This window comes from Salvelinus sp. IW2-2015, linkage group LG14, assembly GCF_002910315.2.
Source record: "Salvelinus sp. IW2-2015 linkage group LG14, ASM291031v2, whole genome shotgun sequence".
NCBI lineage: Eukaryota > Metazoa > Chordata > Actinopteri > Salmoniformes > Salmonidae > Salvelinus > Salvelinus sp. IW2-2015.
The window spans coordinates 52638268-52659953 of record NC_036854.1 but is presented as its reverse complement, the minus strand read 5'-3'; the positions used below and the strand labels follow the sequence as shown (position 1 = coordinate 52659953).

The window sequence follows — 21686 nt, the reverse complement described above, 5'->3', positions numbered from 1 at the left end:
CAATATCCATCTTGTGTTATTAAGCTATAGAAAATAACAGTTGTTGATGTACATTAGAATAAATGTACTACTGCGACATTCAATCTGGTGCTTTGGCATTTGAGCGAGCGAGAGAAAAAGATAACTGCGGGTTTTCAGTGAATTTTTGTAAATCACAAGTCTCATTTCAATTTCCTGCGGTGCAGGAAAATTCTCAGCGACAACAGAATGATCAAATTAAGATACAATATCTGTATCATTCAGTAAACCAGCAATTGATTGCTCCCAAATTATTTTTATTCTGGGCTTTATTTCTTCTGAAATATTTATGAAAACCCTCCATTTATATTCTTGTTCTAAAATGTCTCAATTGGAGTGGAGTATATTCACTATATTAAGTACACATATTCTATGTGTTTAGCTACAATTCTATTTCTAGAATGGATTTAAACATTTCTGCTGTGGCCCCTCTTCACATTCACAATCTGGTTTTCAGAATAAAGGAAAATAAAAGTATATCATTCTGTTGACAACACAATAGCCTGAATTGTTGACTGTCTAGGGGAGTTTTTCATCTTATTCTGAAGTTGCTTTATGTTGCTGTGTAATGTTTTATGGGTTTTGTACATGGTAGGTTGCCATCACAGGCACTTTGCAAGTCTTTGGCTTACAGAACACTTTCACAGGGAAAACCCTTAAAGAGCACTACAGACTAAAAGAGAGGCATCATCTCATTGCTCATTACTACTAATGCATGGAGAGTCATTCAGGCTAGTAAAGGATTGGTAGAATGCACTGCGAGTATGTTTGAAGACCATTATACACCATTAAAACTTAAACAGAAAAAGAGGTCTGTGCAACACCAATGCTGTTCATAAAACTATGCAAACATGAATAAGTTAAGTGTTAGCATGTTTAGCATTACCAGTGCATGTTGGACGGTTCTCATCTTTGTCAAAGTTACTCTCACTAGACATTTCTACAGTAGGTATTGCTGGGGCTTATAAAACTAGGGAGTCATTTTATAAAAATTCTTATTTTTTAAGATTATTTTCCAAAAACAATTAACATTTCTGGAGTTATAAACTATTAATTAAAGTACTGTAAATTAACATGAAAACATAGCTGTTTTATTGGTTCGTATCGAATTAACTATGTCCATCCATCATTGGAAATATCTCTACTGGCAGTACAGTAACAGTAGTGGCATTATGGAGGAACAAAGTCATGAAGACATTTTAAGGCATTACATCCCTTTTTAGGCAGGTGTAATTGTCAATCTTCCACTGCATTGTGGGATAGCTGAACATACAGTGCATTTGGGAAGTATTCAGAACCCTTGATTTCCCCCCCCCCCCCCACATTTGGTTACGTTACAGCCTTATTCTAAAATGTATTATATATTTTTTCCACTCAATCTACACACAATACCCCATAATGACAAAGTAAAAATAGGTTTTTAGAATCTTTTGCAAATGTATGAAAAATAAAAAACTGAAATAACATTTACATAAGTATTCAGACCCTTTCCTCAGTACTTTGCTGAAGCACCTTTGGCAGCGATTACAGCCTCGAGTCTTCTTGGGTATGACGCTACAAACTTGGCACACCTGTATTTGGGGAGTTTCTCCCATTCTTCCCTGCAGATTCTCTCAAGCTCTGTCAGGTTGGATGGCGAGTCACTGCACAGCTATTTTCAGGTATCTCCAGAGATGTTCAAGTCCGGGCTCTGACTGGACCAGTCAAGGACATTCAGAGACTTACCAGAAGCCACTCCTGCGTTGTCTTGGCTATGTGCTTAGGGTCGTTGTCCTGTTGGAAGGTGAACCTTATCCCCAGTCTGAGGTCCTGAGCGCTCTGGAGCAGGTTTTCATCAAGGATCTCTGTGTACTTTGCTCCGTTCATCTTTACCTCGATCCTGAAGGTTCTCCCATCTCCACAGAGGAACTCTGGAGCTCTGTCAAAGTGACCATCGGGTTCTTGGTCACCTCCCTGACCAAGGCCCTTCTCCCCCGATTGAACAGTTGGGCCGGGTAGCCAGCTTTATGAAGACTCTTGGTGGTACCAAACTTCTTCCATTTAAGAATGATGGATGCCACTGTGTTCCTGCGGGACCTTCAATGCTGCAGAAATTATTTTGGTATCCTTCCCCAGATCTGTACATCGACACAATCCTGTCTCGAAGCTCTACGGACAATTCCTTTGACCTCATGGCTTGGTTTTTGCTCTGACATGCACTGTCAACTGTGGGATCTTATATAAACAGGTGTGTGCCTTTCCAAATCATGTCCAATCAATTGAATTTACCACAGGTGGACTCTGATCAAGATGTAGAAACATCTCAAGGATGATCAATGGGAACAGGAAGCACCTGAGCTCAATTTCGAGTCTCATAGCAAAGGGTCTGAATACTGAAATAAGGTATCTGTTTTTTATTATTAATACAATTAAATATTTTTAATGCAAATATTTCTTTAAACCTGTTTTCACGTTGTCATTATGGGGTATTGTGTGTAGGTTGATGAGGAAATGTTTTTTATAATCCATTTTAGAATACGGCTGTAACGTAAACAAATGTATACATTCCGAATGCACTGTAGCCATGATGTCTATGGGTCCTCCAACCAGAGATGCTTCCTGTCCCTCTCAATCCTGGCCTATCCTAGCCCTGTATGGGATGATCCACCAATCATCAGCCCCAGTCCCAATCACCAGGCCCAATCCCTCAAACCATCACTGGACACGACCCCTCTGATCCTGGCTGAGGGATCCTGCCTTCTGGCTCCTTTCTCTTTCTGTTCGACTGGTCAATGCATGAGGCCCCTCTCTGTGAGCCAGTTTTGATAACGGACCCTTCTCACTGTGTGGTTCCAGAGGCTTTGCCCTTGTGTCTGGTGAGCGCATCCTCAAGGAACCCTGCCAGCTTCTCACAGTCCTCCTGCATGGGGTTACACAGGGTTAGATCATTACAGGATATCGATTATAATGATTAAGGCCATTTGCAATAACATTACGCAAAAATAATACCTACCTCACTTATGAAAGCGTAGTGAACAAGTTCATTGGCAAGGTCTTTGGAGCTGTCATCTGAAAGATTCATTCAAAATAGTTGAGCCTCATACAACAGTATGCAATAAACACTATTGGTGTGCATGGCCAAAGAGCTCTATTTTCATGTCATCCAACAAATGTAAACCCCTGGAGTATACTAAATGGTATTGGCAACGGTGCTATGGTCAGATGACATGGAAATTGAGCTATTTGGCCAAGCACACCAGTGGTGGGTTTGGCGTCCGAAATAAGGATGCATAAGCAGAAAATAACCCCATACCTACTGTTAAAATGTGGTAGATATTTGATGTTATGGGGCTATTTTGCCTCCACTGGTCCTGGGGCCCTTGTTAAGGTCAACGGGATTATGAAGTTTACCCAGTACCAGGACAATGTAGCCCAAAACCTGGTTGCCTCAAATGGATCTCCCAGCAAGACAATAACCCCAAGCACACATCAAAATCCACAAAGAGGTGGTTAATTGACCACACAATCAACATTTTGCAATGGCCATCTCAGTCTCCAGACTGGAACCCCATTGAAAACATGTGGTTTGACTTGAAAAGGGCAGTCCATAAGCGCATATTAATTATATCAAGGGTCTGCAAAGATTCTGCATGGAGGATTGGTCTAAGATCCCTCCCAATGTGTTCTCCAATCTCATAAAACATTTGAGGAAAAGTCTCAGTGCCATTATCCTCGCAAGGTGAGGTATTGAAAAAAGGGGTGTAAAAAAAATCTCTATCTGAGCAATTGTGTATTATAATTGTGACTTTTTTGTTGTTGCATACAATAGAGCTCAGTATTTGTATTTATTTATTTTTTGCTCATCTTTATCAAGGGTGGCAATAAATTAACTGTATTAACAGATATGAAAGTGTCCATTAGAACTCACTTGGAAGGATGTCACAGCTGAGTTGTCGATGGAGCTTGTCATCCATCTTAAGAAACAGAGAGAGCTAAGGAGAGGAGAGAGGAATACATTTCATTAACCCAGAATATGCTTATCCCCCAAATGCAATTAGTTGTGGGGATCCAAGGATAAAAAAAATAAGTAGAGGGGATGTTTTGTCATGTCAGTTATGGTAACTGCAAAAGGCTGCCGTGAGATGGACGCCATTACTTAAAAGATTATAATCAAACTCACATGAGTTTTGGTCCCTTCTTCATTTGACTCCAAGTTACAGTGCATCTGAATTACCTGCAACACACCATCAGACCAACATTGCATTAGAGTGATAAGCGTACTTTAACTTGCAACACTGTCTCTCTCACACAGACATAAACAAATAGAATGAGATGCGGACACACACACACAGACCTCACCTTTCTGCTCTCTGTCTCTTGGGGCTCAGGGGTGGGGGTCTTTACCGACTCCACCTGTTCATGGGACAGGGAGAGGGCACGGGGAACGGGGTGGGGCCGCGATAACGCAAAGTTCATGAGGGGGTATATCCCATTCCTGAGGAGGGGGATTCAAAATGAAGTCAGGAGCCACAGGTGCGTATATAATACAGGTGCGTATATAATAATGAACAAGGCAGTCCTCTCAGGTTGCGTCCTAAATTGCATCTTATTCTCTATATAGTGCTCTACTTTTGACCTGAGCCCAATGGGTGAGTGGAGTTAGCCCTTACTTGACATCCTCCAGGAACTTGTCCAGCTCCAAAGGGGACACATGGGAGTACTTGAGCTGCACGCCAGGCCGGTCGCCATGTTTGATCTCCGCCATGAGACCGTTGGGATCAAAGGACTTGGTCTTCTCCTCCACACAGTTCTCTGGGAGCAGGTCTGGATAGAGAGGGGAAAGGGAGCTTTACATGGATTCCACACCAGGTTGTCTATTAGCAAATTAAATAGAAAAATGTTTCCACTTCCATTGTAACGAAAGATACATCCCACAAAATCTACATAAGACTATTTTTCAGCTGTCACATGACAAAAAGGAAATTAATGTGGAAACATTTTCTCTCTCCCATAGAAATGGCTAGCCTGGATACCACTCTGTTCGTGTCATCATGCCACTCCTTGTCATACCAAACAGACTGGTACCCAGGCTAGCCAAACAGACTGGTTCCCCCGGCAAAATAAAAGTGATTCCTCATGAAACCCAGACCAAAAACATACCATGATTTGGGGGATTTTCACAACATTTAATCCAAAGAGCGGTCTTGTGGTTGAAGGAATGTTGGCATATATTTGACAATTGTCTCTAAAAGCATAATTGAGAAATAATTAATCAAAATTGGCATATTTCTGACATTTTGGCCTTACCCAGGCCTTCTTTAAGATTCCATAATGTTTAATTTGTAAGTGCTACAAAGCAAAATTTGGTGTCATATGAAGCTTTACCACTTTCGCTGTAATGTGTTTTCTTTCATTAATTTATAAATATTGAAAAATAAACATGAATATATTGAAAAAAACTTTTTTGATCCAAATTTTTCACTATATTGTTGAACATAATATACTCTATGGGCATATCAAATATAATTTTATTTGTCACATGCGCCGAATACAACAGGTATTACAGTGAAATGCTTGCTCAAAGCCCTTAACCAACAATGTCGTTTTAAGAAAAAGTGTTAAAGTATTTACTAAAATAAACTTAAGTAAAACATTTATAAAATAAAAAATATACAAATAATTAAGGAGCAACAATAAAATAACAGTAGCGAGGCTATATACAGGGTGTACCGGTACAGAGTCAATATGCGGGGGCACCGGTTAGTCGAGGTAATTGAGGTAATGTGTACATGTAGGTTGAGGTAAAGTGATTATGCATAGATAATAATGTTCCAGAGTGGAATCTCTGCTACTTTTACTGTTATGATCCAACCTGTAAGCATTACCAACAGAGTGAATGTGAAAATGGATTCAAAATGGTCCCCCCCTACTGGCGATTTGCAGGATGTGCAATGATACAAGTAAAAGGAGGGTTGTGATTGGTTACATTACCTATACCAATTTCTCTGTATAAAATGGGTCATAACTTTAAAACTAGCAGAGGTTCCACTCTGGAACTTTGATATGCCCGTAGAGCATATTATGTTCAACAATATATTTAACAATTATTAAATAAAAAAAATAGTTTTTTCAATATTCATATTTTTCAATATTCATAAATTAATGTATGAAAGTTATTGAAATCAAAATACTACTCATATTATCGAACAAGCAGTAAAGCTTCATCTGACACCAATTTTGGTTTGTAGCACTTACAAATTAAACATTACGCAGTCTAAAAGGAGGCCTGTGTAAGGCCAAAATGTAATAAATATGCCAAATTTGACAGTGCCGTAAAAGCCTTGGTTTCATGCATGTTAACATTAGAAGCCTACTCCCTATGTTTGCTTTATTCACTGCTTTAGCACATTCTGCCAACCCAGATGTCTTAGCCGTGTCTGACTCCTGGCTTAGGAAAACAACCAAAAACCCTGAAATTTCCATCCCTAACTATAACATTTTCCGCCAAGATAGAACTGCCAAAGGGGGCGGTGTTGCAATCTACTGCAGAGATAGCCTGCAGAGTTCTGTCTTACTATCCAGGTCTGTACCAAAACAATTTGAGCTTCTACTTCTAAAATGTCATCTTTCCAGAAATAAGTCTCTCACCGTTGCCACTTGCTATAGACCACCCTCTGCCCCCAGCTGTGCCCTGGACACCATATGGGAATTGATTGCCCCCCATCTATCTTCTGAGCTCGTGCTGCTAGGTGACCTAAACTGGGACATGCTTAACACCCCGGCCATTCTACAATCTAAGCTTGATGCCCTCAATCTCACACAAATTATCAATGAACCTACCAGGTACAACCCCAGATCCGTAAACATGGGCACCCTCATAGATATCATCTTAACTAACTCGCCCTCCAAATATACCTCTGCTGTTTTCAACCAAGATGTCAGCGATCATTGCCTGCATCCGTAATGGGTCTGCGTTCAAACGACCACCCCTCATCACTGTCAAACACTCCCTAAAACACTTCAGCGAACAGGCCTTTCTAATCGACCTGGCCGGGGTATCCTGGAATGCCATTGACCTCATCCCGTCAGTAGAGGATGCCTGGTTATTCTTTAAAAGTGCCTTCCTCACCATCTTAAATAAGCATGCCCCATTCAAAAAATTTAGAACCAGGAGTAGATATAGCCCTTGGTTCACTCCAGACCTGTCTGTCCTTGACCAGCACAAAAACATCCTGTGGCGTTCTGCATTAGCATCGAATAGCCCCCGTGATATGCAACTTTTCAGGGAAGTTAGGAACCAATATACACAGGCAGTTAGGAAAGCTAAGGCTAGCTTTTTCAAGCAGAAATTTGCATCCTGTAGCACAAACTCAAAAAAGTTCTGGGACACTTTAAAGTCCATGGAGAATAAGAGCACCTCCTCCCAGCTGCCCACTGCACTGAGGCTAGGAAACACTGTCACTACCGATAAATCCACAATAATTGAGAATTTCAACAAGCATTTTTGTACGGCTGGCCATGCTTTCCACCTGACTAGCCCTACCCTGGTCAACAGCCCTATGCTCCCCACAGCAACTCGCCCAAACCTCCCCCACTTCTCCTTCACCCAAATCCAGATAGCTGATGTTCTGAAAGAGCTGCAAAATCTGGACCAATACAAATCAGCCGGGCTAGACAATCTGGACCCTCTCTTTCTAAAATGATCTGCCGAAATTGTTGCAACCCCTATTACTAGCCTGTTCAACCTCTCTTTCGTATCGTCTGAGATTCCCATAGATTGGAAAGCTGCCGCGGTCATCCCCCTCTTCAAAGGGGGAGACACTCTAGAACCAAACTGCTACAGACCTATATCTATTCTACCCTGCATTTCTAAGGTCTTTGAAAGCCAAGTTAACAATCAGATTACCGACCATTTCGAATCTCACCGTGCCTTCTCCGCTATGCAATCTGGTTTCAGAGCTGGTCATGGGTGCACCTCAGCCACGCTCAAGGTCCTAAACGATATCATAACCGCCATCGATAAGAGACATTACTGTGCAGCCGTATTCATCGACCTGGCCAAGGCTTTCGATTCTGTCAATCACCACATCCTCATCGGCAGACTTGATAGGCTTGGTTTCTCAAATGATTGCCTCGCCTGGATCACCAACTACTTTTCTGATAGAGTTCAGTATGTCAGATCGGAGGGCCTGTTGTCAGGACCTCTGGCAGTCTCTATGGGGGTGCCACAGAGTTCAATTCTCGGGCCGACTCTCTTCTCTGTATACATCAATGATGACGCTCTCGCTGCTGGTGATTCTCTGATCCACCTCTACGCAGACGATACCATTCTGTATACATCTGGCCCTTCTTTGGACACTGTGCTAACAAACCTCCAAATGAGCTTCAATGCCATACAACTCTCCTTCGTGGCCTCCAACTGCTCTTAAATGCAAGTAAAACTAAATGCATGCTCTTCAACCAATCGCTGTCCGCACCTGCCCACCCGTCCAGCATCACTACTCTGGACGGTTCTGACTTAGAATATGTGGACAACTACAAAAACCTAGGTTAGACTGTAAACTTTCCTTCCAGACTCACATTAAACATCTCCAATCCAAAATTAAATCTAGAATCGGCTTCCTATTTTACAACAAAGCATCCTTCACTCATGCTGCCAAACATACCCTTGTAAAACTGACCATCCTACCGATCCTCGACCTCGGCGATGTCATTTACAAAATAGCCTCCAACACTCTTCTCAACAAATTGGATGCAGTCTATCACAGTGCCATCCGTTTTGTCACCAAAGCCCCATATACTACGCACCACTGCGACCTGTATGCTCTCGTTGGCTGGCCCTCGCTTCATACTCGTCGCCAAACCCACTGGCTACAGGTCATCTACAAGTCTCTGCTAGGTAAAGCCCCGCCTTATCTCAGCTTACTGGTCACCATAGCAGCACCCACCCGTAGCATGCGCTCCAGCAGTTATATCACGCTGGTCACCCCCAAAGCCAATTCTTCCCTTGGCCGCCTCTCCTTCCAGTTCTCTGCTGCCAATGACTGGAACGAACTGCAAAAATCTCTGAAGCTGGAGACTCTTACCTCCCTCACTAGCTTTAAGCACCAACTATCAGAGCAGCTCACAGATCACTGCACCTGTACATAGCTCATCTGTAAATAGCCCATCCAATCTACCTCATCCCCATACTGTATTTATGTATTTATCTTGCTCCTTTGCACCCCAGTATCTCTACTTGCACATTCATCTTCTGCACATCCTACCATTCCAGTGTTTAATTTCTATATTGTAATTACTTTGCCACCATGGCATATTTATTGCCTTACCTCTCTTATCCTACCTCATTTGCACATGCTGTATATAGATTTTTTCTACTGTATTATTGATTGTATGTTTGTTTATTCCATGTGTAACTCTGTGTTGTTGTATGTGTCGAACTGCTTTGCTTTATCTTGGCCAGGTCGCAGTTGCAAATGAGAACTTGTTCTCAACTAGACAACCTGGTTAAATAAAGGTGAAATAAATATAAAATTTAAAAAGTGCCCGATTGAGTAGGCGGTTCTAAATATATAACTTTCATAGTTGTATGATATAGAATGCGACCTACACACTTCCTTAAACCTAAAATAAGTAAAGAAGTAATTTTGTGTGGAAGTCAAACTTTCTTTATGTCGGAGACAGACACAAAACACATGAATAGAACCAAGAAAAAGCGCCCTTTTCACAGCGCATCTCCCCTTGTCGATAGGGTGGACACACGCTGTTTAAATTGTCAAAATGTTGATTTAGACATTCACAAATTTTGACTATCACTAATGTCATGATATTTTGGATAAAGTAATAAAGGTGAAATATTTTGGGTAGATGTTCCTAAAACTGATTGTAACTATATATATCTATTGTAAAGTATGATATCATCATATTTGAATATGGTTTATTATACTTGTATTATATACTAGATCATTCCGGTTGAATTTCAGGTGAAAGCGAAAGGCCATAGATTTGAGGGTGGTGAAAAACTACTACATTATTCAAAATATTGCCTTGGTAGATTGTTGAATACAGCCATATCAAAACTGTGCAAAACGGCTGTCAGCTCAAGAGGTTTTATTTCTGAATTATGCTTTTAGATTCAAATCCTTCCTCCAATTCTATGGATGAAATGTCGTGAACATCCCCAAAATCATGGTATTTTTTTTGTCTGGGTTTCGTGAGGAATCACTCAAACGGCAATTCCACATACTGCATGCTGTGTGCTTTGGGGCTCCAGAGACTGAGGAAACACTCACACTGGTTGCTGATGAGGCAGTGGGCAGCCAGAAGCTTGAGGGAGTGGACCTCAAACAGCACGCGGTGGAATAACAGGTCGTGGGCTGTGGGCCGCTGCTTGGCTTCATGACGTACACATGACTGGGTGAACTCCTACAAGAGGGAGTGGAGCCAAGTTAAAGCTATGTAGTGGTTAGGGTTTGATAAATGTAGAGTATGTCAAATTCCATTTAAAATGTGAAGTTTGATTTAACTTGACCAGATGGTTTTCTTTCCTGACCATGTGACCTAACAAGGAAAAACTCTGTCTGGTTTCCTGGTCAGGCCACGCAGTCAAGGAAAACTCCTGTCCCTATTGACAGCGGCAGGTAGCCTAGTGGTTAGAGCGTTGGGCCAGTAACCGAATGGTAAAAATCTGCCGTTCTGCCCCTGAACAAGGCAGTTAACCCACTGTTCCCCGGTAGGCCGTCATTGTAAAATAAGAATTTGTTCTTAACTGACTTGCCTAGTTAAATAAATCCAATTGACAACGTGTTTGTTTTAATCAGAGAAAGATTCATGTATTCATGTGTTTTGTGCATTTGCCCACTGTGTTGCTAGGCTATATTTGGGCGATGAAAGGAAACATGAGTGAGACTCACTCTCATGAGGGGATCCTCCAAAGACTGGCCTGCGTTGGTGATGGCCTCCTTGGAGACAACAGCATCCCCATTAGCCTGGATTTCCAGGACAGCCATCTATAAATAAATGAGGTTATGTTAAGAATGGACATCAGAAGCGGTGCATGGGTAAAATCATCAGGGAAGCCAAGGCAGGTTGTAATATGGCTTTTTTCCCCCTATGTGTTGTGATACAGTTGAAGTTTACATACACCTTAGCCAAATACATTTAAACTCAGTTTTTCACAATTCCTGACATTTAATCCAAGTAAAAATTCCCTGTTTTAGGTCAGTTAGGATCACCACTTTATTTTAAGAATGTGAAATGTCAGAATAATAGTAGAGAATGATTTATTTCAGCTTTTATTTCTTTCATCATATTCCCAGTTGGTCAGAAGTTTACATACCAAATACTAATTGAGTGTAGAATTGCCTTTAAATTGTTGAACTTGGGTCAAGCGTTTTGGGTAGCCTTCCACAAGCTTCCCACAATAAGTTGGGTGAATTTTGGCCCATTCCTCCAGACAGAGCTGCTGTAACTGAGTCAGGTTTGTAGGCCTCATTGCTCGCACACGCCTTGACTTTGTTGTCCTTAAGCCATTTTGCCACAACTTTGGAAGTATGCTTGGGGTCATTGTCCATTTGGAAGACCCATTTGCGACCAAGCTTTAACTTCCTGACTGATGTGTTGAGATGTAGCTTCAATATATCCACATGATTTTCCTACCTCATGATGCCATCTATTTTGTGAAGTGCACCAGTCTCTCCTGCAGCAAAGCACCCCCACAACATGATGCTGCCACCCCTGTGCTTCACGGTTGGAATGGTGTTCTTCGGCTTGCAAGCATACCCCTTTTTCCTCCAAACATAACGATGGTCATTATGGCCAAACAGTTCTATTTTTGTTGTTTCATCAGAACAGAGGACATTTCTCCAAAAAGTACGATCTTTGTCCCCACGTGCAGTTTGCAACTGTAGTCTGGCTTTTTTATGGCGGTTTTGGAGCAGTGGCTTCTTCCTTGCTGAGCGGCCTTTCAGGTTATGTCGATATAGGACTCCCTTTACTGTGGATATAGATACTTTTGTACCCGTTTCCTCCAGCATCTTCACAAGGTCCTTTGCTGTCGTTCTAGGATTGATTTGCATTTTTCGCACCAAAGTACGTTCATCTCTAGGAGACAGGACGCGTCTCCTTCCTGAGCGGTATGACGGCTGCGTGGTCCCATGGTGTTTATACTTGCGTACTATTGTTTGTACAGATGAACGTGGTACGTTCAGGCGTTTGGAAATTGCTCCCAAGGATGAACCAGACTTGTGGAGGTCCGCAATTTCTTTTCTGAGGTCTTGGCTGATTTCTTTTGATTTTCCCATGATGTCAAGCAAAGAGGTACTGAGTTTGAAGGTAGGCCTTGAAATAGATCCAAAGGTACACCTCCAATTGACTCAAATGATATCAGAAGCTTCTAAAGCCATGTCATCATTTTCTGGAATTTTCCAAGCTCTTTAAAGGCACAGTCAACTTAGTGTATGTACACTTCTGACCCACTGGAATTGTGATACAACTGTAAACAATTGTTGGAAAAATTACTTGTGTCATGCACAAAGTAGATGTCTTAACCGACTTGTCAAAACTATAGTTTGTTAACAAGACATTTGTGGAGTGGTTGAAAAACTAGTTTTAATGACTCCACCATAAGTGTTTGTAAACTTTCGACTTCAACTGTAATTGCGTTGTTTGCTTTATAACCTGCTAGTTCATGTGCCTTGACACTGTGATATATAGACCTAAGGCCGAGACAATAAGAAGACACAATGGCAGAATAAATTCCACCACACCTTTGTTTCATCACAAAACCAAAGAGCAACATCTGTCCGGTGAATGCGTAAAAATATATTGCATGTAACAAACAGTTATATGACATACAGCAAGGTCAAGCAAGTTAAATCTTCCGACAACTAATTAACTATTGCTTTATAACCAAGGCGAGTTACCAAGTTGCAAAGAAAACAGGCGCTGCTTCCACTATTCCAGCACCATTTCAACATCATCTAATCACCTATGCTTAGTCTAATACAGTGACAACTAAAAGATAACAAAAACAATTTAGTCCAATCAACATAAGCTATATGATGTGGCTATCCATGGTAATGATTTATGTGTGTGTGAGACTCTACTTGCAGAGAAATGCCAGTACCATCCTCCTCTTTCATGTTGCCTAAACGGTCTATGACTCTGTGATACAAGCTTTTAGTTTTTGTTGTCCTAGTCCACCTGGCTAAAATGCTTGCTCGCTAGCCTAATTTCCCTTTAATGCGCAATGATGCGCCAGGCCAGCTAGTTAACATTAGCCTAACATTTCTACATCTAGCTACATGTTGAACTTACATCCTCTCAGGCCAGGGGCACAATGTATGAATTCATGGTTTGATCAGAATCGCCGTTATAATCATTGGCCAGTATGGAGAATTAATTAAAACCACAAGTCCAAATCCCTATCTCCATCCATGACGAATTTAGGAAAGGGACAATTTTAGCTAGCTAGCTACCGGAGGATAACGACAACTTCTAATGTGATGTGATTGGTCTGAAGCCAAATCCAAACTGGCTTACCTTGGCATTCATGAATACACACCACTGATGGACATGGGTGTATTTGTATGGTCTGTGTGGTGTGTTCTACTATACACAGTGTCTGAAATATTAGGCAGAGGGGCCTCCCGGGTGGCGCAGGGGTCTAGGGCACTGCATCGCAGCGCCAGCTGCGCCACCAGAGACTCTGCGTTCGCGCCCATTGGCCTAGCGTCGTCCGGGTTAGGGAGGGTTTGGCCGGTAGGGATATCCTTGTCTCATCGCGCACCAGCGACTCCTGTGGCGGGCCGGGCGCAGTGCCGCTAACCAAGGGAGCCAGGTGCACGTTGTTTCCTCCGACACATTGGTGCGGCTGGCTTCCGGGTTGGAGGCGCGCTGTGTTAAGAAGCAGTGCGGCTTGGTTGGGTTGTGTTTCGGAGGACGCATGGCTTTCGACCTTCGTCTCTCCCGAGCCCGTACGGGAGTTGTAGCGATGAGACAAGGTAGTAATTACTAGCAATTGGATACCATGAAAATTGGGGAGAAAAGGGGGTAAAAATTTTAAATAAAATAAAAAATATTAGGCAGAGAGAGGACATGTGTGCACTGTGCTTATGAACACAACTTGAAGGTCTACAAAGAAGACAATGCAACACATCTATATTATAATACACTAAGCAGGGTCTACTCCTACAATTTTGCACAGATGTTCTAAAAAGAAGCGCATCATCCTGTTACATGGTACTGGCGACTTAATATTCCTCAATGTTTTGTATTATTTACCCAAAATGCTCATTGACTTGACATTCCAAATGACCATTAAATAAAGCCCCGGGTGACTATTTATATCAGGCTTTATTGGGTTTGACAAAGATTTACATTTAAAAAATAAAAAATAACTATGGCGTTATGGCAATGCCATTATGACGCCATTTTGCGCCCAAGGCAAAGCCTATAAAAGCGTAGGTCCAGCCGCTCAGTGTGAATAACAATAATCATGCAACAGTAGGCTATTAAACTAACCTATTCTAAATTGATCACAGATCATGACATTTACCCGAAAGAATTTGGCTACATTTAGCCTACATACACTACCGTTCAAAAGTTTGGTGTCACTTAGAAATGGCCTTGTTTTTGAAAGAAAAGCAAATTTTTTGTCCATTAAAATAACATCAAATTGATCAGAAATACAGTGTAGACATTGTTAATGTTGTAAATGACTATTGTAGCTGGAAACGACAGATTTTTTTTGTGTGGAATATCTACATGGGCGTACAGAGGCCAATTATCAGCAACCATCACATCACTGTTCCAATGGCACGTTGTGTTAGCTAATCCAAGTTTATCATTTTAAAAGGCTAATTGATCATTAGAAAACCCTTTTGTAATTGTTAGCACAGCTGAAAACTGTTGTTCTGATTCAAAGAAGCAATAAAACTGGCCTTTAGACTAGTTGAGTATCTGGAGCATCAGCATTTGTGGGTTCGATTACAGGCTCAAAATGGCCAGAAAAAAATAACTTTCTTCTGAAACTTGTCAGTCTATTCTGTTCTGAGAAATGAAGGCTATTCCATGCGAGAAATTGCCAAGAAACTGAAGATCTCGTACAACGCTGTGTACTACTCCCTTCACAGAACAGAGCAAACTGACTAACTAGAATAGAAAGAGGAGTAGGAGGCCCCGGTGCACAACTGAGCAAGAGGACAAGTACATTAGTGTCTAGTTTGAGAAACGGAAGCCCCACAAGTCCTCAACTGGCAGCTTCATTAAATAGTACCAGCAAAACACCAGTCTCAACGTCAACAGTGAAGAGGCGACTCCGGGAGTTCCTCTGTCCAGTGTCTGTGTTCTTTTGCCCATCTTAATCTTTTCTTTTTATTGGGCAGTCTGAGATATGTATTTTTCTTTGCAACTCAATGTCTACACTGTATTTCTGATCAATTTGATCATTATTTTAATAGACAAAAAATGTGCTTTTCTTTCAAAAACAAGGACATTACTAAATGACCCCACACTTTTGAATGGTAGTTAATATAGTTTTGATATACATGTAGGCCTAGATTTATTCTAGATTTGACAAACAATAGCCTTACTTCTAGGATCCTTTGACTTTTTCCCGCGCCCAATGTTTTGAATTTTGCTTTTCATGAATAAACAAGCATCGGTAATATGCTTTGAATGGCTTCTGTTAATTTTCATAACCATTGTCATTAATTATATAATGCTAATATTTATAATATCTCTTTTTTTAAAGATTTTCCATTCACCCTTGAGAGGATTCTGCTGTTTCCACTGCGTCGGTCATACTCAGTCACAATTAATAATGCATAAGGACAAACATTTGACAAAGTCTGCATATACCTTCCTGCCCCAGTCTTCTCTCACGTGGCATTTTCCAGAGCTCGAACGTTCAAATACTTATTTGTCATTCAAACAAACCTCAACCCAAGGTAAATTCCAAAGGAAATGCATTACCCAAAATATTGTTTTGAAAGATGTGCTGTAAAGGTCTGTAGCAAGATTTTGGTGTTATGTTTGTGTGCCTGTTCATGGCAGGCACTTGGGTATCAGAAGCCACTGTTTTGATCATGAATACTTGATAGGTGATGTTTGTGCTACTGTAGTGGAATTCACAATGCTTTAGGCCCTATTACCTTACCACTGTAATGTACCCTTTTTCCTGTGTAAGCCTACACATGAAAAACTTTAAGAGAGCAATAAAAAAAAATGAAGAGCAAACTCTCCATTTCCTGATGGTAATCTTTTCTGTGGCAAGGATTGTCACAGGCCTACACATTTCAATAACTTAACAATACAATTGTTTTATATACACAAAGCTCAGATTTGCTAGCAGTGCTTCACTGTCCTAAAAGACAAAATTCATTGATCAGAATTAAATAATTTTCTTAGCGTCCGTAAGGACGGAGAGTAAGGTTTATAATACATTTAGAAACTATTGCAGCTGGGTGCTCACCTCTAGAGCACAAATCCCGAAGGAGAAGATGTCAATGGCATAGTCATCCTCAGCCGCTAGACACAGAGAGAGAGAGAGAATGTTTATTCTAACATGTAGGATATTAACTGCCTAGTCACAGCATGGTGGGAAATTCCAGAGTGAAACTGGCAACCAATAAAAGCATGAAGACCAGACATACAGTACATATACTGTATCAGAATCGAGGAAGGCTCAGTAAAACACTCACAGCCGTATTCAGGAGAGAAGAAGTGCAGGTTCCTCTGCTCGTCTCGGTGTGCACGGACTTTACCATGAACACTGGCCTCCGGAAACACTGGGAGGACAAGACAGACAGCTAGAAAATCAAACCCAGACCACACAAGAGTATTGTGGCGTTCACTGAGAATTAGATGTGCGGCACACTTATATGGTTCTTACCATTCACAAACAACCGGTGCCATACTGTGGATAGAAAAGAGCAGGGTGTCCAGTATTACTTTCAGTTGCATAGATAGAAGAACAATGATAATACATATTTGGGCAATTGTAGTACACACAATGTACAGTATAGGGGATTGCTAGCATGCAATGCTAACTGTTACTGCTACCGTTTATTCCGATGAAGCTCTCAAGTCACAATTGAACTGTTCCTAATGCATGTTACCACAGGGTTAGGTTTAGGTTGTAGTTAGGTTCGGGTTAAGATTAGGTAGAAAGTCTGCGGCGTAAGACCTGAGCCAATCTTGATGAGGCCGTTGTGTTGGATGAAGATGGTGTCACAGGTCAGGTTGCCATGGATAATGGGCGGCTCACAGGAGTGCAGGTAACTGGGGGGTAAATAAGATGGCAATTGAAGATCCATTCACTTGACTGAACACTTTGGCCCTGGAGAGCTGCTGGAACATGATTAGTAAAATCAGATATGTTAGTGCTGGACTGGAACAAGAGTTAAAGACCCCAGTCTTAGATTAATAGTTCAGACTGCCATTGGATATAAATCGAGGGGATGAGAGAAAGGGAAAGTTATTGGTCTTACCTGAGGGCAGAGAGAATTTGGGTACACCATCTCTTCCAAGCCTGGAATGACAGAGTGAACAGCAGACACTTAAAAAGTGTAATATGGTTTAAGTATGCGGGAACAGTAAGCATACAGTTATGACTGCAACTACTGTTTCCTGAAGGAGGGAAACGAGGTACAACACAGCTATGGGGAGTTGGCTCGCTAGCACCCTCTACTGAATAACATTAGAATCGCGCCTGACAAGGATTCATCCTTTCAATTCAGTACCCCACTTCACTGAGCCCAGAACTTGGCAGCATGGGGCCAAACAGGTGTTGTACCTTGTTTCCCTCCTTCAGGGAACAGTAGTTATAGTCATAATGAAACATTCCCAGTCAGTCGGTCAACTCGGTACAACACAGCTATGGGGATATGAAATCACGCCCCAAGTGGACACCAAATGAAATGGCCTACCCAGAATTCCAACCCGACAGGAAAACCTGTGGTACTTGGGTATTGTGCAATCTGCCTATCTGCAATCTGCCCTGCCTAATGACCTTCTCATGCCCCAGTTGAAAGCACGATATGGGCTACACTGGGGGCAGTGACATCCAAGCGATAGAACTTCACAAAAGTGCGTGGTGATGCCCAACTCACCACAGCACAAATATCTCCTACAGGCAACCCTTTAAACAACACCCAAGATGCCACCAGACCCCTGGTGTAGGTCATTATTGCCTTTTGCTGTCATATGACAGAGCAATAGCCTCCACAATCCATTGGGAGAGACGCTGCTTAGAAAGCACTCTACGGCCTCCCGGGTGGCGCAGTGGTCTAGAGCACTGCATCGCAGTGCTATGCTGCGCCACCAGAGTCTGGGTTCGCGCCCAGGCTCTGGTCGCAGCCGGCCGCGACCGGGAGGTCCGTGGGGCGACGCACAATTGGCTTAGCGTCGTCCGGGTTAGGGAGGGTTTGGCCGGTAGGGATATCCTTGTCTCATCGCGCTCTCAGCGACTCCTGTGGCGGGCCGGGCGCAGTGCGCGCTAACCGAGGGGGGCGGGTGCACGGTGTTTCCTCCGACACATTGGTGCGGCTGGCTTCCGGGTTGGAGGCGCGCTGTGTTAAGAAGCAGTGCGGCTTGGTTGGGTTGTGCTTCGGAGGACGCATGACTTTCGACCTTCGTCTCTCCCGAGCCCGTACGGGAGTTGTAGCGATGAGACAAGATAGTAATTACTAGCGATTGGATACCACGAAAATTGGGGAGAAAAGGGGATAAAATTAAAATAAAATAAAAAGCACTCTACCACAAGCCGGATTACCAAAACAGACAGTTGGTCGCACAAACTGACACCCCTGGTCCACTCAATATACCTGCGTAATGCCATTACCGGCCATAGGGCATGTAACTTTCGTTGCTCCTCAGAAGCAAACAGAGGAGGCAGAAATGGAAAAAGTTCAAAAGCTAGAGACCTGTAGGACATAGTCATGACCTTAGGGGTGAAGGCTGCATAAGGACGCAAGCTGGTTCGATCCAGAGCAGCCTGAGCATGCACCCATGCACCCATACAAGACAACACTTGCGAGTATCATTCAAAGACATGGTGAAACCGCATGACTGTGGGCAAGGTTGTGACCCGGTTTAACAGACTATGTCGACTCGTTCGTTCCAGTCATTTTACTTACAACCAGGGTTGGGGAGTTACAAGTAATCTGATTCCCAAAAAACTGTAAATCTGTTACGTTACTAGTAATCAGATTACAGATACTTTTGAAAAATTAGATGATTATATCTTCAGAAAGGATGGTTGGGAGAAAAAAATACATTGACACCTGTTTTCTCAATGATATTCAATTCAGCATTGAAAATAGGCGCAAGTGTAAGTGTTGTTACACCTGAGCGAGTTTAACCACAAGTCAGAGACCACTATGATGATGACACCAAATGCGTTTGATGGATCCTTTTTGTCTTCTTCTAATGCCTTTTAAGAGGAAAGTAATCTAAAAGTCATGGAAACTAATCAGATTACGTTACTGCTTTTGGGTAATCCAAAAACTACGTTACCGCTAAAAAAAATTGGAAAGGTAACTAGTAAATGTAATGGACTACATTTTAAAAAGTAACCTAACCAACCCTGATTACAAGCAGTTAGCGAGCCTAAACAGGCAGAATAATAAATAACAAATTGAAACTTCACAAAACTAGTTCCCAAACTTTAACAAACAATGTCCAGAAGGATGAGCACGCCCTTCTGGGACAGTTAAGTCGGAGTAAAGCCTGATAAATGTCACATTCCAATGTTTGTTTAAGAAATGCCTGTATTGTTCTGCTCAGCTCAAGGTGAAGAGCGGAAGAATTGAAGGAGTGAATCGTGTTCATTGGCCTTGCCAAGCTTGATTCTAATGTTCTTCAGTAGAGGGCGCTAGTGCACAAACTCCCCCATTGCTGTGTTGAAAGGCAGAGTGGGCTAAGTTTAGCCATTTTTTACATTCAGCATCTCTCCGTCAAGGGAAATATAGTGTTCTTTCTAACAAAGATATCTACATATATTTAAGGATGTTGTGTATCACTGGAAATAATCAGAATTCATGTCAATATTAGTTTTAAAAACAGCTTGTCCCCAAATTGGCACAACTTACCCTGGGTATGGGGTGAGTTGAGCAGCAGGAGTTAATATTACAATTCAACACAACCACAATCGCTTTTTTGCATTTAAATAATTGTAAGCATCTTTTAACACAGGCTTAACACCTAACAAACACTTAACATAGGCCAGGCCCTGTTGTTACCTCATATCCCAGGCCCTGTTGTTACCTCATATCCCAGGCCCTGTTGTTACCTCATATCCCATGCCCTGTTGTTACCTCATATCCCAGCAATAATGCCTTGCATTACGCCTGGGAAGAAAACACTTCCATTTGCTCAACTTGCCATTGGCTCAATTTACCACATGGCCATTGGTTCAACTTATTCCAAGCATTTTGTCTATATTAGCCCACACAGCTACAAGGATTCACTTTCATTCTAGGTTTAGGACCTCATATTGAAGCCTGATGTATTGAACAATCTTTAAATGATCTACTTTGGTTTAGATAAAAGCATCACGAAACCTCTAATATAATAAATACATTTGACTTGGTGAAAATCTATTTATTTGGACCTAACTTGCTTACCACTTTTTCCATACGGAGCTGACCGACAAAGGGAACTACCAAAGTATAATCCTCTAATGTCTGATCAGGGCCGTGCTCAGTAGGGCACAAGGTAGAAAAACGTTTTCAAACGGAGAATGTAAATCTGTGTTCTTATTGGAGAGTTCAGGTAGTACCTCCCCGTTTCAAATGTTTTCTCCCTACTGAACACAACCCAACTCATGGTACTGTGGGAATCAACAAGTATGTCATTAACTGACTAGTGTCACGGATGTCACAGGGTATTTCCCCTATGGGAGAGACACTGACCTTGACATTCATGGTCTTGTGGTTTTTCTTGGTTTTCTTGAGAAACTGCTTCAGGCTTCCTGAGGACATGTACTCTGTGATAAAGATGACCTGTCCAACAGATTAGCAGAAAGAGATACTATCAGTCTGCAGACCAAACCAAGAGATGACGGGAGAGAAACATTTCCCGAGAGTGAGTGTTAATGATCTATTATGAAAAAATATATAAACGCAACATGCAACAATTTCAAAGATTTTACTGAGTTAGAAGGAAATCAGTCAATTTAAATAAATTCATTAGGCCCTAATCTATGGATTTTACATGACTGGGCAGGGGCGCAACCATGGCTGGACCTGGGAGGGCATAGGCCCACTCACTTGGGAGCCATGCCCACCCACTGGGGAGCCAGGCCCAGCCAATCAGAATTAGTTTTTCCCCACAAAAGGGCTTTATTACAGACAGAAATGCTCCTCAGCACCCCCCTTCCCGGCCTCAGATGATCCCGCAGATGAAGAAGCCGGATGTGGAGGTCCTGGGCTGGCGTGGTCACACGTGGTCTGCGGTTGTGAGGCCGGTTGGACGTACTGCCAAGTTCACTAAAAACAACATTGGAGGCGGCTTATGGTAGAGAAATTAACATTAAATTATCTGGCAACAGCTCTGGTGGATATTCCTGCAGTCAGCATGCCAATTGCACGCTCCATCAAAACTGTGTTGTATGACAAAACAGCACATTTTAAAGTGGACAATTTTTGTCCCCAGTGTAACAGTATAGTTTCCGTCCCTCTCCTCGC

The 21686-nt window shown here is 42.1% G+C and overlaps 1 protein-coding gene across 2 annotated transcripts in view; it reads right to left on the bottom strand.

Moving 5' to 3' along the window:
• Positions 1 to 1331: 1331 nt before the first annotated feature.
• Positions 1332 to 21686, bottom strand: part of LOC111973437 (nuclear receptor-binding protein 2-like) — a 79524-nt gene continuing 59169 nt past the window's right edge. For both annotated transcript variants that reach the window (XM_024000802.3, XM_024000803.3), the window contains exons 4-17: positions 20913 to 21002; positions 17490 to 17530; positions 17186 to 17280; positions 16892 to 16915; positions 16701 to 16787; positions 16472 to 16527; positions 10911 to 11006; positions 10290 to 10422; positions 4668 to 4821; positions 4357 to 4492; positions 4178 to 4231; positions 3926 to 3989; positions 3011 to 3066; positions 1332 to 2917 (exon numbers count right to left, since the gene is read on the bottom strand). In XM_024000802.3, coding sequence (XP_023856570.1) covers positions 2837 to 2917; positions 3011 to 3066; positions 3926 to 3989; positions 4178 to 4231; positions 4357 to 4492; positions 4668 to 4821; positions 10290 to 10422; positions 10911 to 11006; positions 16472 to 16527; positions 16701 to 16787; positions 16892 to 16915; positions 17186 to 17280; positions 17490 to 17530; positions 20913 to 21002 — 1167 coding nt within the window. In that variant the 3' untranslated portion in view covers positions 1332 to 2836. The remainder of the gene's footprint in view (positions 2918 to 3010; positions 3067 to 3925; positions 3990 to 4177; positions 4232 to 4356; positions 4493 to 4667; positions 4822 to 10289; positions 10423 to 10910; positions 11007 to 16471; positions 16528 to 16700; positions 16788 to 16891; positions 16916 to 17185; positions 17281 to 17489; positions 17531 to 20912; positions 21003 to 21686) is intronic.